We start from the raw sequence: 13,389 nt of genomic DNA, 5'->3' as shown, positions 1-13,389 counted from the left end.
GTCCTACCATTCCGGAACTAAATTCATTATCACATGACTGGAGATCCGAGAAGTGGTTTGAAGCACTGGCGGCGGGAAACTCCACTGGGGGCGAAAAATGGGAGAGGGAAGTTTGTACTGGAAATCGTCAAAAGATGCGTACGACGTTTTAATTCTTACTTTTGCTCTCTTCATAAAGGCTTATTACCTTAAGCTCAAAGTATCACTAGAAATCATTTCAAATCCACATCGCTGCTGAGAGTGCCGTGGAATGAAATTGCTCTCTAGTACTGGAAAATACCTATTCAGATCATCAGTCATTAATCCAACTAGACTCTTTCACTCAAGATTCTCGAACATTAGTTCTTCCAGATCCATCAATTTACAAAGAACAATGGCCACTTTCAACACTTCCAATTCAATTCAGAAGCCTGATTTGGATGATAGAAGTTATAAAACCATCAAATTGAACAATGGGTTAACTGCTCTTTTAATAAGTGACGCTAAAACCGACAAGTCGGCCGCCGCTCTTGATGTCAATGTTGGAGCTTTCAGTGATTATGAACATTTACCAGGTTTAGCACATTTCTGTGAACATTTGTTGTTCATGGGTACTAAGAAATATCCATCAGAAAATGAATATTCAAGTTTTTTGGCAAATCATGGTGGTCACTCAAACGCTTATACTGCTGCTGAAGATACAAATTACTATTTCGAAGTCAATCATCAATATTTGGAAGGCGCTTTGGACAGATTTAGTCAATTCTTTATTTCTCCTTTATTTGATCCAAGTTGTAAAGACCGTGAAATTAGAGCTGTTGACTCTGAAAATAAGAAGAACTTACAAAATGATATGTGGAGATTATATCAATTAGAAAAATCTTTATCCAACCCAGTTCATCCATATCATAAGTTTTCCACTGGTAATCTTGTGACACTAGGCGAAATACCTGAATCCCAAGGAATTGATGTCAGGGAAGAACTTTTGAAATTTTACAAAGAATCATATTCTGCAAATCTGATGAAATTGGCAATTATTGGAAGAGAAGATCTACCAACTTTGGAAAAATGGGTTGTTGAGAAGTTTAGTGAGATTCCAGACTCAAATATACCAAAACCAAAGTTTGAAGGAAAACCTTATACTGAAAAAGAATGTAAGAAATTGATTAAGGCCAAACCAGTTATGTCTAAAAACAAACTAAGTTTGGCATTTGTTGCACCAGACCATGACAAACATTGGGAAGTTCACACACCTCATTACTTCAGTCATTTAGTGGGTCATGAAGGTAAAGGTAGTTTATTAGCCTTTTTGAAATCCAAGGGTTGGGCAAATGGATTATCAGCAGGCGGTTACACCATTTCTGAAGGTTGTGGTCAATTCGGTGTCGATGTTGATTTAACGGAAACAGGGTTGAAAAACTATGAAGAAGTTTTATATGTTGTTTTCCAATATATTGAATTACTTAGAGTTTCATTGCCACAGAAATGGATTTATGACGAGTTGAAAGAAGTTAGCGAGATGAATTTTAGATTTAGACAAAAAACTTCACCATCAGCTACTGTTTCCAAATTGGCAAAAGATTTACAAAAATCACACATTCCTGATGAATTTGTTTTGAGTAGATCAGTCTTGAGAAGATATGATCCAGATTTGATTGTTGAATACGGTAATTATTTAACAGTTGATAACGTTAGAGTTACATTGATTTCACAAAATGTTGAAACTGATCAAACTGAAAAATGGTATGGCACAGAATACTCTATTGAGGATTTTTCAGATGAATTAGTTTCAAAAATTAGAAAACCAAGTTTAAATGGTCATTTACATTTGCCAACTGAGAATGAGTTTATTCCAACTAAATTTGATGTGGAAATTCTAAAAGATGCTGTTCCCCTAAAAAAACCAGCCCTATTGAAAGTCAATGAAAAATTTAGATTTTGGTATAAGAAAGATGATCAATTTTGGGTTCCAAAGGCTTATATTCAACTTTTAATCAATTTACCAGTCACTGTTTCAACTCCAGTTAATAATGTTCTAACAAACTTATTCATTGATTTGGTTGATGATGCCTTAACAGACATTTCATACCAAGCTGAGCTTGCTGGCTTAAGCTTTGCTCTCCATTCCGGAAAGGAAGGTTTAGTTCTTGAAGTAAGTGGTTATAATGAGAAAGCGCCAGTTTTACTAAACGAGGTTGTTAAGAAATTAATCACTTTTAGACCAACTGAAGATAGATTCAATGTTTTCAAAGAAAAGATTTTGAGAAACTTTAGAAATTTTGGTTACAAGGTTCCTTATAGTCAGATATCATCAGTTTTTTCAAATTTGTTAAATGAACGTGTTTGGGATGTCGAAGAAAAAATTCCAATTTTGGAACAAATTACTTTTGAAGATTTACAAAACTTTGTTCCTCTCATCTTCAAACAAGCATTTGTTGAAACATTGATTGAAGGTAATTTTCATACAAAGGAAGCTCATGAAATCATTGATATTATTGAAAAATCTTTCAATGGTTTACCTTTGACCAAATCACAAAAAATCAAACCAAGATCCTATTGGATTCCAGAAAATAAGACCTATAGATATGAAAAATTATTAGCAGATGATAAAAACACAAATACTTGTGTTCAATATTTTATTCAAGTTGGTGAATTGGCTCAAAGGGAATTGCAATGTATCACTGAGTTGCTTGCCCAATTGATTAAAGAACCTGCTTTTGACACATTACGTACTAAAGAGCAACTTGGTTATATTGTTTTCAGTGGGCTACAAGAGTCAAGAACAACTTTTGGTATTAGGGTAATTGTTCAAAGTGAAAGAAATGCTGCATATTTGGAATCAAGAATTGAAAGTTTCTTCAACCAATACTACAACACATTGAAAGAATTGTCAGAGGAAGAGTTTGAAAAGAATAAAGAAGCTTTAATTTCCAGAAAACTAGAAACCTTGAAGAACCTAGGTCACGAAAACAATAGATTCTTACGTGCTATTTCTAATGGTTTTTACGATTTCTTGCATAATGAAAGAGAATCTGAAACTTTGAAAACAATCACTAAACAAGAAATGGTTGACTTCTATGAAAACAAGATTCTTGGATCTAAATCAAAACTTATCATCAATTTGCATGCCAAAGCTAATACAGATCATGAAAAAGTGGAAGGATACCCAACTGGTGAAGTTGTTGAAGATATTGGTAGCTTAAGATCATCACTATACATGACACCTGCAGCTAAACCTGTTGAGGATTTGATACCTGAAAACTTCCAGCCAAAATTATAGTCATTTTCACACATAATACAGATCATTTAGATATATTTATACAGTGACGTAGTAATATATTCTCCTCGAGAGGCAAGAAGTCAACGAGACTAGCACAGGTTATTTAAGTATGACGAGCAAAGTTACAGCAAAAATCCATTATAAAACAAAATAAGTCATGCATTAGTAAACCTAATAAGTTCATGGCAAAAGATATCTCCTTTCATCGACATTCAGATTTCATCGCCTCAATAAAGAGACACAACGATATCCAAACTTCCTATCCAGGACAAAAATATTTTTTATCTGGGAAACTAACATTAAGAGACTGCAATCTCAGTAATGGCAATGATTAAACTTGACAATTAACGTTAAATCATCGTGGCAAATGTTTCCGGTACTTTTTGATTAAAGAAAGGAAAATATAGTAGAAAGGTAAAATTTTTTGCAGCTCGAAATTTTTCTTATAGTGGTGAAACCTGATAGGGACAGCATATTCGCGAAAGATAAAGTATTGTTAGGGCTGACAGGCTACAGCTTATAATGCTACAATTTAGATAAACCCCATATTGAAAACGTTACATAAAAATCTAATGCATAAACACCTCTTATTGAGTCCACATGATTGAAGGTCTTGGCCAAACACGTTTGTATAAGGACATTGCAACAGTATCCTGTGAACTGATTTTTCCATCGAAATTTGCTTTGAAATAACCATGAGTACCCAAACTCTCTTTAATGAAACCTGATCTACCAGATTTAGTGAATAATGGAACAGCTTTGAAGAATTGAATGTCATCTGCATTGAAGAACATGTAACGGATAGTGACAACGTTTTTATGAATTTTCAATGGATGACCAGTTAAGATAGCTCTCTTTGCTAAAACTCTTTGATGTTCAGCATTCAAGAATGAACCTTTACCAAGCAATTCAATCTTCTTTGGTGATTCTGATGATTGTTTGAAGAAAATGGCTGGTGCATTGGTGAAATTGGCTGGTGCAATAGCAGTAGCAATTCCAACACTATCTTTATGCAAGAATCTTTCATATTTATGGACATTATTTGGGTTATTTGATGCAGCTGAATATAATGGTTTAATAACTTGACGTCTTGGACCGTATTGGACAACAATTGTATCCTTAGATGGAATTGGTTTTTCATAATCTTCCCAAGGTTGAATTGAGAAGTTAACAACAGCCATTTTATGTTCGTGTTCTAACAAACCATAAACTATAAGTGGAATTTCTTTCCAGTTGGAGATCTTTGATGTGATGAATTGTGGAGCTTTAATGTAAAGTTTGACTCTCGATCCTGTTGTGACTTGTGCTTCTTTGATTGAATCCTTCAGTATTTTGTTTTTAGTAGCTTTGAAATTAGAAATACGTAATAATCTTCTCCATTCTGATGGTGCCTTTGGATCATATTCATCACAATCCCAAATTGAGTTATGCAAGTTCTTCAAACCTCTAAATCTTTTTAATCTTTCTTTACCTGATTCAGTTGGGTTTAATTCAACTTCATCTGGGAATTCATAATCTTCTTCTTCCTTTTCACGATACATTTGAAGTTGACGTTCTTCTTCTTCAGGCGATAGCTCAACAAACATCTCACTCTGTAAATCTGCAGGTTCGGATTGCATATCTTCAACATCCATTTGTTCATCATCATCAACTAATTCTGGCTCACTTGTGATTTCATCATCTTCAAGATCTTCGTCATCGTCTTCAACAATATCATCTTCTAAGAACCATTTTGCTTGGTAATCTGAAGTACCCTCTGGCAAATTCAACTTCTTTTTCTCAACTTTTTCAGCAGGTAAATAACCATTATCATATCTCACAGCTTCGCCATCATCATAATTATATTCTTCTTCATCTTCCCAATCTTCCATTGAAAGTTCATTTGGAGCAAGTTCATCAAGTGTCTCTTGATTCTCATCTGCATTAAAAGCTTCAAGATCATTTCTTTGAATTCTTTCTATGCGTTCAATTTGGAAATCACCATGACCTGGAATATGAACAAGTCTATTGGCATTGAAACCGATACCTCTTACGGTACCTTCAACAGTCAAATAACCTTCTTGTGCATCTTGAGAGTTAGAGTTTTCCCAGTTAACTTCATCAGCCACAATCCAACCTCTAGAATCTCTCCAAGTGATTGATTTAGGGAATCTTTGACATAATGTTCTAATGGCCACCAAAGCATCTGAGCTGTTTTCCAAGTTATAGATTTTTTCTTCGGCAGGAAAGAAATGCTTAAAGTAACTTTGTAATGATTGTTTCAAATCAAGTTGGAATTTTTCCTTTGGTTGAACAACAGAAAGATTTGTAACAACACCCATAGCATGTCCAATACCTTGTAGTTCTAATGCTCTGATAATTTGTTCACCATATTCAGGATCAACTTCTGAAGTACCTGATAAACCAAACACTACATAATCTGCAACTTTAGCAGCGTCTAGAATTGACACAAAATTATTGAAATCTGGAATAATGAACTTTAGGTTTGACTTATATTTGTTTATTCTGACTGAAGTGACAGATGGACCTTGGATCATTGAAGCATCTTCTGTATTAGCTGTATCAATAAGCTTATTCACAATCTCTTCTGGGGTGACATCATCAGTTAATGGGATCACGGTGATGATTTTCTCTGCACCATGGACACCATCAAATACTTTTCTGATTTCAGCAGTTTGTGTGATTTTGTTTTCTCTCAATTGTTTAGCCAAGTTTTTACGTTCAAGCTTACTAGAGCCTTTCTTCTGTTTGAGTGAATTGGATTCCTTTTCAATTTTACCTTTTGTTTTGTTTTTGATAGCACCTTTGGAGGAGTGTCTTGACTTGAATGGCTTATGACCATTCTTGACGGTGGATCTGTGAGAATGACCGGCCATTTTATACTAGGTTGTAGGTTGATATCAGTCGTTCTGATTATGCTTGATCTATCTTACCTACTATTAAAAAGTTTTTGGTGTAGATAATTTTTTTTCGAGACCAGGGCATATAACCAGCTCATCGCGATACAACTCTCAAGGTTGAATCTGAACTCAGGATTTCCTTAATTGAGCTTGATGGGAATATAGCAGCCAATAGTTTACAAGCAATTGGAAGACCGAGGGGGTTCATATTTCAGACTATAGATCTTTAAGCTAGCTGAAGTGTTTATGATAATCGATTATAGTTCGTCCTTGTTATAGGAAAGACGAATATTTTAATGGACGACCCGTGTGTTAGGATCAAAGTAAATACTAAGTGTAAGGAAACAGTCAACACATTGAAGATATCACTATGAAAGGGACCCTTCGTCGTTTGTCTCTGTTGGTTCTCTTTGTAACATGTCAAGTGCCATAAAGATTGATTCACCCACACTTTTATCATTTTCAAGCCGATGCCCTAACTGAAGTCACCTGATCAAACATCCCAACCTCTCAGGCTCGCTGGAAAATTTTTCCTGTGACCTTGAAAAATTTTCAAAACTTCTGCCATTTTGGCACTGGTTCCTAGTTCTTGTGGTAGGTGTTGATAGAAAATTAAAACTATAGCTCAGGCTACTATAACCATACATATAGACCATCACCAACAAGTCAAAAACATTACACATTAATGTAAGTCAGGATCAAGATACGTGATATTAGAGAAGGACAGTGATAGGGAGGAACCTTTTTATTCGAAAGCCAAATTAGATTTATGGAAGCTACAGAGTGATCAAATTTCCAATAAAGTCAAGGGAAGACCAAAGCAAAAGAAGTTAACCAGTCAGAGAAGCATAGAGAATCAATGATATATTCAAGCATTCATGTTACATTTTATTGAAAACGATAGGCAACTTCAGATATATAAAAAGAACCAACTTCTACGCGTCAAAATCTATGCTGAATTTTTCGAGTCTCCGAAACACAGGCCAATATCTATATCACCAAAACAAATTTGAAGCATCAAATACTAACTATTATTCTAGCAAAATGGCTCACGAAAACGTTTGGTTCTCACACCCAAGAAAATACGGTAAAGGTAGCCGTCAATGTAGAATTTGTTCATCACACTCAGGTTTAATCAGAAAATACGGTTTAGACATGTGTCGTCAATGTTTCAGAGAAAAAGCTAAAGATGTTGGTTTCAACAAATACCGTTAAGGAATCCATTAGTTGCTGTGCTACATTTATGATTCATTCTTGTATTAAAAGGTTCTAATATAAAAATCGTTTTAAGGTAATTTATGAATAGATGTTGTAGTCGATGTAAGTTAGATAGTAAAATTATGCTCAGTGCGTGCATTAACCGTATCTCTGCCTAATGTTTCCACTTCGAAGGAGGCCTCGGGTGCCCAGGCTCAGCGTTAGATTTGTTCTCAACGGAGCTCCCTGCTGGAAGTTGGAAGGAGCACTGGAGTTTAGGCTGAATCATCCTTTGTCAGCTTCAAAAATCAAGAAAACTTATCTACACTTGATTGCAGTCTCATTTTAAAATTCATTCTGCTTTTCTTTAGTACCAATTCAAGATAATCAATTATGTCTGCATCATATTTTAAGTGCAACTCATGTGCTATTCAATTCCCCAACTCTGATTCTCAGAGATTTCATATGAAATCTGATTGGCATCGTTATAACTTAAAGAGAAGAGTGGCACAATTGCCCCCAGTTGATGCTCATGTGTTTGCTGAAAAGTTACAACAATCTAAACAACATGAAGAAGAACGTGATGAATTTGGATTTGCCGTCATAAAACCAAAAGAACCAAAAAAGTTACATATCCAACAAAGAGTCAGAGGTGATATTCATAGAGGTAGACCAGTTCAGGTTGCTGGTGATATCGAAAGGGCAATTAGTCCGGCAAGTACAGTTGCTTCTGAATTTTCAAGCTTTTCATTAGGTGATTCAGTCTATAGTCATCCAGGTACACACTCTGATATAGGTAGTGATTTTGAAGAAATTGCTTCTCAGGTGGGTACTGATCCAAGTTATGTTCCATCTGGAGATGAAGACGAAGATAACGATGAAACTTTTGATAGTGAATCACACCATGAAGAACCATTACAGCCAATAACAAGTTGTATATATTGTGGTATCCCTCATCATGATGTTGAAACGAATATGTCTCATATGTTCAAGAACCATGGTTTATACATCCCAGAAAGAACTTATTTGGTTAATTTGGAAGGATTACTAGAGTACCTGATCTCTGTTATTGTCATAGATAATGAGTGTCTGTGTTGCAATTTCCAAGGTAGAAGTCTGGAAAGTATCAGAGCACACATGTCATCAAAAGGTCATTGTCGCTTACCTTATGAAAGTAAACTTGAAAGGGAAGAATTTGCAAGATTTTATGATTTCTCTTCGATAGAGACCAATCCAGAAAAGTCAAAGTCGTCAAAGAAAGTTGGGTTCTCAGGAGTTGATGATGAAACTGATGAAATCATTGTTGATGAAAGTTCAGATTCAGATGATGCCAATGATAATTACACTTTGGTTCATATTGATCCAATAGATTCAAATCTTTCACTACCGAATGGAAATCGTTTAGGCCATAGACAATTCAGAAAAATCTATAGACAAAATCTACCACTACCAAGAGAACCATCTCAAGGACAACTTACAGTCTCTTCAGCAGATAGAAGATTTGCTGGTGGTTTAACTTTACCTCAACAACAAAAAGAAGATAAGGCAATCAAAATGTTTGAAACAAAACAGAAGAGCACACAAATACGTCGTGAAGTAAAGAGAATCAATTTCCAACCTCATTACAGAGATCCAATGTTGGGTGGTTAGTTATTAGAACTTACAAAAATGCATGTTTTTTTTCTTTTGGATTATAGTTCATCAAATCTATTCTCTATACAATAGGATTGTAGACCTTATCTGTCACCACCAAATCCTTTCAAACCAAATGACCTTCCTGAAAGTTTACGAACAGCCAGTTTCGCAGGTTCAGTTTTTAAAGAAGCATTTGGCTTTTCTTTTTCTTCTATAGGATCTGTCTTTTCAGAACTTGGTGTGTCACTATATTTGGGCAGAGCTGATCTGGTCTTGAGAGAGGAGGCACTTTGTAACCTAGATCTTTCATGATCTTGTTGAACTGATCTAAACCTTTGCAACAGACTTGTCCATTTTATATTCTTGGACAGACCAGAAGCATCAATATGTTTATTGCTTGAATTTTCTCTTTCCTGGGATTTTGAAACATTGTTTATAGCACTGATACTGCTCAATCTATTCTTCAATGTGTTGAAGGCTGAAGATTGTGGTAATAGCATCAAGATTCCAAATAAACATTTGTACAAGTATGGATATTTGTCTGGCTCCAAAAGTTGCAATCTAACTCTAGTGAAAACGGGAGATTCCAATAACTGAACTAATATATCAATTTGAACCAAAACATTAACCGTGATTTCAAAATCAACAAAAATCTGCAAAACAGAATATGCCAATTCATAAGCTTGTGCAAGTAGACAAAGTGCCAATGCAGCTGGTGCATTATGACTCCAGGCCCTAAACAACGTTGAGAACAATTCCCAATCCTTTTTATCTTCAAGGTTCCTTAGTTGTTTTCTTAGAGATGAAAGTTCTGGAGCTGTTATCAAGTTGTTATTCAAGATTTGAACAATTATACCAACAAATGTGACATCCTCTTCTTTCTCAAGAACTTTAGATAATGTTTGATAAATACGTTTGGAATCTAATGACACACATAATTGTCTGAGAATGAAATTACCTCTTGTTTCTAACAACTTTTGATCCTTTTTAAATAATTCCAATAGATCCAACATAAACAGAGAGAAATTCTCATCATCACTTTCAAATGAAATCTCAGATAATAATTGCAAGTCACGATGAATGACTTCTTCACTTGAATCAGATAACGCCTTCAATAACGTCGTGAAAGTATCATCGCTATGGTCTAACAATTGTTTTGGGGATTTTTTGTGTAACATTGTCAGCCAATCCAAAGCCGCAATTCTGGTGATTTCATTTTCATTCAAAAATTGCATAGTGACAGTATTGATTGTTAGACTATAGTTTAGCTTCTTTTCATCATCTTCACTTAAGTGTGTAACCAACTCCAATAGCTTGTTGTTAACTTCTTTGGAGCTCTCCCTCGAATTTGAACCCTCTTGGTTTGACATTGTCATTAACAACACAGAAAGAATTTTTGGTAAATAAGGAATAAAACTTGATGGTGAAATTTCCAATAAAGCTTCCAGCCAATTCAAAACAACAAGCTGAATTTTATCTTCAGACGAATCCAAGTGTGAGATCAAGATTTCGATGATTTTAGGGTAGTCCAAGTGAATGTCTTGACCTGGAATATAAAGCTCCCCATCATGTTCTTCTTTATTTTGCTGCTCTTTCACAGGATCCTGGGCATTGGAAATGTCTGTGTCTTTTAGGAGAGACTTGTCATTTTCTTCATCAGATCCTATGATTGCAGAAGTGTTATCCTTAGCTTTTTCAGCATCAGGAAATTCAACAGAATCAGGTAAAGTCTTGGGTCCCTTTGACGGTGTTGATGTTTCAATTTCTTCCACATCTAAAGTGATAGCTTCATTAGCTTTGCTATCCTTTTGTTTCTTAACTTTCTGATCTCTCACCAGTTTTTGAATCTCAGAAACCCTTCTAATCTCATGCAAGAAAACATCAAGTGCTGATTGTGTGATAATTCTGACATCACTATGACTATCACTTAGAAATATTATTAGTCCACTCAAAAAAGCTGGTAAGTAAGAAATCAATTCAAGATCTGGAACAGAGTTCAAAAGTGTAATCCACGACACAAGAAAGATTCTGGTAAATGGGTTGATAGCATAAATTCTCTCCATCAAAAGAGGTATGAACTTTGGTAGTGAAAAAGCTGTTGGTTCTTGTTGAGGTTGAATTTGTAAAACTTGACCATTGATATCTTTCACTGTTGTTTGTGTAGCTGATTTGTACATTCCTTCAGGATCATTTTGAATAACACTTACGTATGAAGTAGCTTTTTCGGACACAATATCTTTGATTAAACGATCCAGTAGATCAGCACCATTCTTCACTGAAGGATCTGAATCAGCAGCCAGTTTACATAAAACATCAAATATTTCATTGAAATATAGCAAAATCTCACCTTTTGAAACTTTAGCAATGTTGTATAAACTTTCACAGGCATAATACCTAACCCTTGCATCTTGATCCCCAAAGCAAGCTAACACTGGATGAATAATATCTTCCAAATAAATGGCAACTTCATTCTGTCCCAAAGCAATGGCAGCGGCAGCCAACCCAATTAAACCACCGTTTCTTGCGTTTGGTTGATGAACTGAATAGGCATACTCTTTTGACAATTGATCAATAATAGCTTTCACCTTATCTGGTTTTTGAGCATCATTCTTTTCGTCAGATTTCCTCTCAGCTAAACATTGTCTGATTTGGCGTTCCAACTCCAAAGCGGCAGTCTTCCTCTTCTCGTACAGCCTATCGTTCAATCCTCGAGCTATGTTCTTCTCTAATCATGTTATTGTTAGTACGGAGCATTAAGGTAGCTTTGTTATAAACTTACCCATTGCAAACAAGCGTTGGAAGTTAATTGATGTTCTGGGGTCCAGTTTGTTGATAAAGCTGCTGTTTACACTAAAGATTCCTCTCAAGGAATGTGGTTGACGGCCAGGGCTTCAAATCCACATGCTATTGAAAAAATCGAGATAACCAAAATTAAGGTTAAAGTGGATGAATTTACGACACAAATGTAGAGCTAATAAAGTGTACTATAGTGTATATCAGCTGACAATTTAACAAGCTGTATGGTATGTATGTATTACTTCTTATGAATGTTTCTAAAATGAGTTATCTTATTGCATAAATTTTTACAGATCTGCCAATTAAATAGTGTCATCAGTATCTACTTCATCGAACAGTGTAGTTTCCTGTAAATAACAAATGATCTCATTTAATCAATTCTTTAGCCACGAACCAAAAGGTGATAGCTGTAAATCTCAATCCTTTCTCTATATTACTGTTCTAATATCTACCTAAATTTGTTGAGATTATGATCTTGACGACAATATTTATTAAATAAACAAATCTCTAAGATTGCGCACATCCCTCCTCTAATTCCTTATCCATATTGTCTGGAAGATCACCACTGTTGAAGTTGAACCCTGGTAGACCAGACTGCTCAAGACCACCAGTCAAATCTGGTGGTGGATTACCACAGTTTTGCATTTCTTCAAGTTTATCATTTATGAACTTCCTGTGTTCTTTATTAGAATCACTGTAGTTTTCATCTTCAAACTTTGCCACGATACTCTGGACAATTTCAGATTGTTTTGTATAACGAGCTAAATCATCTTCAGAAACTTCCTTCTTGTGCTCTTCAATCCACTTTGGATATTTGGATGATAGGTCCTTCAATGGGTCGTATAATATTTCTTTCGAAGCTAGATTATCAAGCATATCAGCTAAAAGCTTCGTTATATCAAAATCATCTGTGCCTTCACCACCATCTCCATCCAAGTTCATTTGACTTAGTAACTCCTGTAGCATCTGGTCTGGTTGTTCATCCTTGATTGACTTATCTACCTTGGAACCACTTTGCTTCAATCTGTTCAAGGTACTTGAGATTGTGTCTTTCAAATTCCCATCTTTTGTCTTGTGTTCATCTGGTGCTTGAGAGCTTGGAGCATCGAGCGAATTTACCTCATTGATTAAGTCTTGAAGTTGATTACGGGCTTCTGGTGACTCTTGTTCCATTTTCTTCAGCAATTCAGCAATGGCATCTTCCTCAGAAGCAGTAGCAGTAGTTTCCGGTCTTGACTCTTTCACTGTTTCTGTCTCACTAGTCACTGAACCACCATTTTGATTTTTGGATGTATCTAGATCAAACCCTGGAGGTTTACTCAGAATATCATCAGCAAAATCGTCAAGGTAATCATCCAAATCATCTAGATCATCTTCCTCAAGCTTAGCTTTCTTCTCTGACATTCTTGATTATGTGTATCTCAGTTGAATTCTGAGTTGTCCAGCCTATTTACACTCATTTTCTTGTTAACGTTCGATTGGTTTTCCCCAAAGCTAATTATCGAAAAACAAATTCGCGAAACCACGAACTGGTGAAAAAACTTGGTCAAGGAAAAAAAAGACCAATCCAAAACAAGTTGAACGCGTTCGGTTCTTTACACT

At 35.4% G+C, this 13,389-nt stretch overlaps 5 protein-coding genes across 5 annotated transcripts; 3 read left to right on the top strand and 2 right to left on the bottom strand.

Moving 5' to 3' along the window:
* Nucleotides 1–373: 373 nt before the first annotated feature.
* Nucleotides 374–3,259, top strand: STE23 (metalloendopeptidase; the record flags this gene model as incomplete). The annotated part of the gene is made up of 1 exon (XM_019183042.1): nt 374–3,259. The coding sequence occupies one exon, from the start codon at nt 374–376 to the stop codon at nt 3,257–3,259; it is 2,886 nt and encodes a 961-aa protein (XP_019041870.1).
* A 502-nt stretch (nt 3,260–3,761) lies between these two features.
* TSR1 (small subunit rRNA maturation protein TSR1) lies at nt 3,762–6,314 on the bottom strand. The gene has a single exon (XM_019182649.1). The coding sequence runs from the start codon at nt 6,133–6,135 to the stop codon at nt 3,847–3,849; it is 2,289 nt and encodes a 762-aa protein (XP_019041869.1). The 5' UTR covers nt 6,136–6,314; the 3' UTR covers nt 3,762–3,846.
* Nucleotides 6,315–7,203: 889 nt separating this feature from the next.
* WICANDRAFT_82643 (40S ribosomal protein uS14) lies at nt 7,204–7,374 on the top strand (the record flags this gene model as incomplete). The annotated part of the gene is made up of 1 exon (XM_019185415.1): nt 7,204–7,374. One exon carries the CDS (start codon nt 7,204–7,206, stop codon nt 7,372–7,374), a length of 171 nt encoding a protein of 56 aa, XP_019041868.1.
* A 375-nt stretch (nt 7,375–7,749) lies between these two features.
* On the top strand, nt 7,750–9,006 carry REH1 (Reh1p; the record flags this gene model as incomplete). The annotated part of the gene is made up of 1 exon (XM_019181173.1): nt 7,750–9,006. The coding sequence occupies one exon, from the start codon at nt 7,750–7,752 to the stop codon at nt 9,004–9,006; it is 1,257 nt and encodes a 418-aa protein (XP_019041867.1).
* An 86-nt stretch (nt 9,007–9,092) lies between these two features.
* Nucleotides 9,093–13,191, bottom strand: VAC14 (Vac14p; the record flags this gene model as incomplete). The annotated part of the gene is made up of 3 exons (XM_019183041.1): nt 9,093–11,714; nt 11,771–11,832; nt 12,309–13,191. The coding sequence occupies 3 exons, from the start codon at nt 13,189–13,191 to the stop codon at nt 9,093–9,095; spliced, it is 3,567 nt and encodes a 1,188-aa protein (XP_019041866.1).
* Nucleotides 13,192–13,389: the final 198 nt, after the last annotated feature.

This window comes from Wickerhamomyces anomalus, assembly GCF_001661255.1.
Source record: "Wickerhamomyces anomalus NRRL Y-366-8 unplaced genomic scaffold WICANscaffold_1, whole genome shotgun sequence".
Taxonomy (NCBI): domain Eukaryota; kingdom Fungi; phylum Ascomycota; class Saccharomycetes; order Phaffomycetales; family Wickerhamomycetaceae; genus Hansenula; species Hansenula anomala.
The sequence above is the reverse complement of the archived record's forward strand: the minus strand, read 5'-3'. Positions and strand labels throughout refer to the sequence as shown.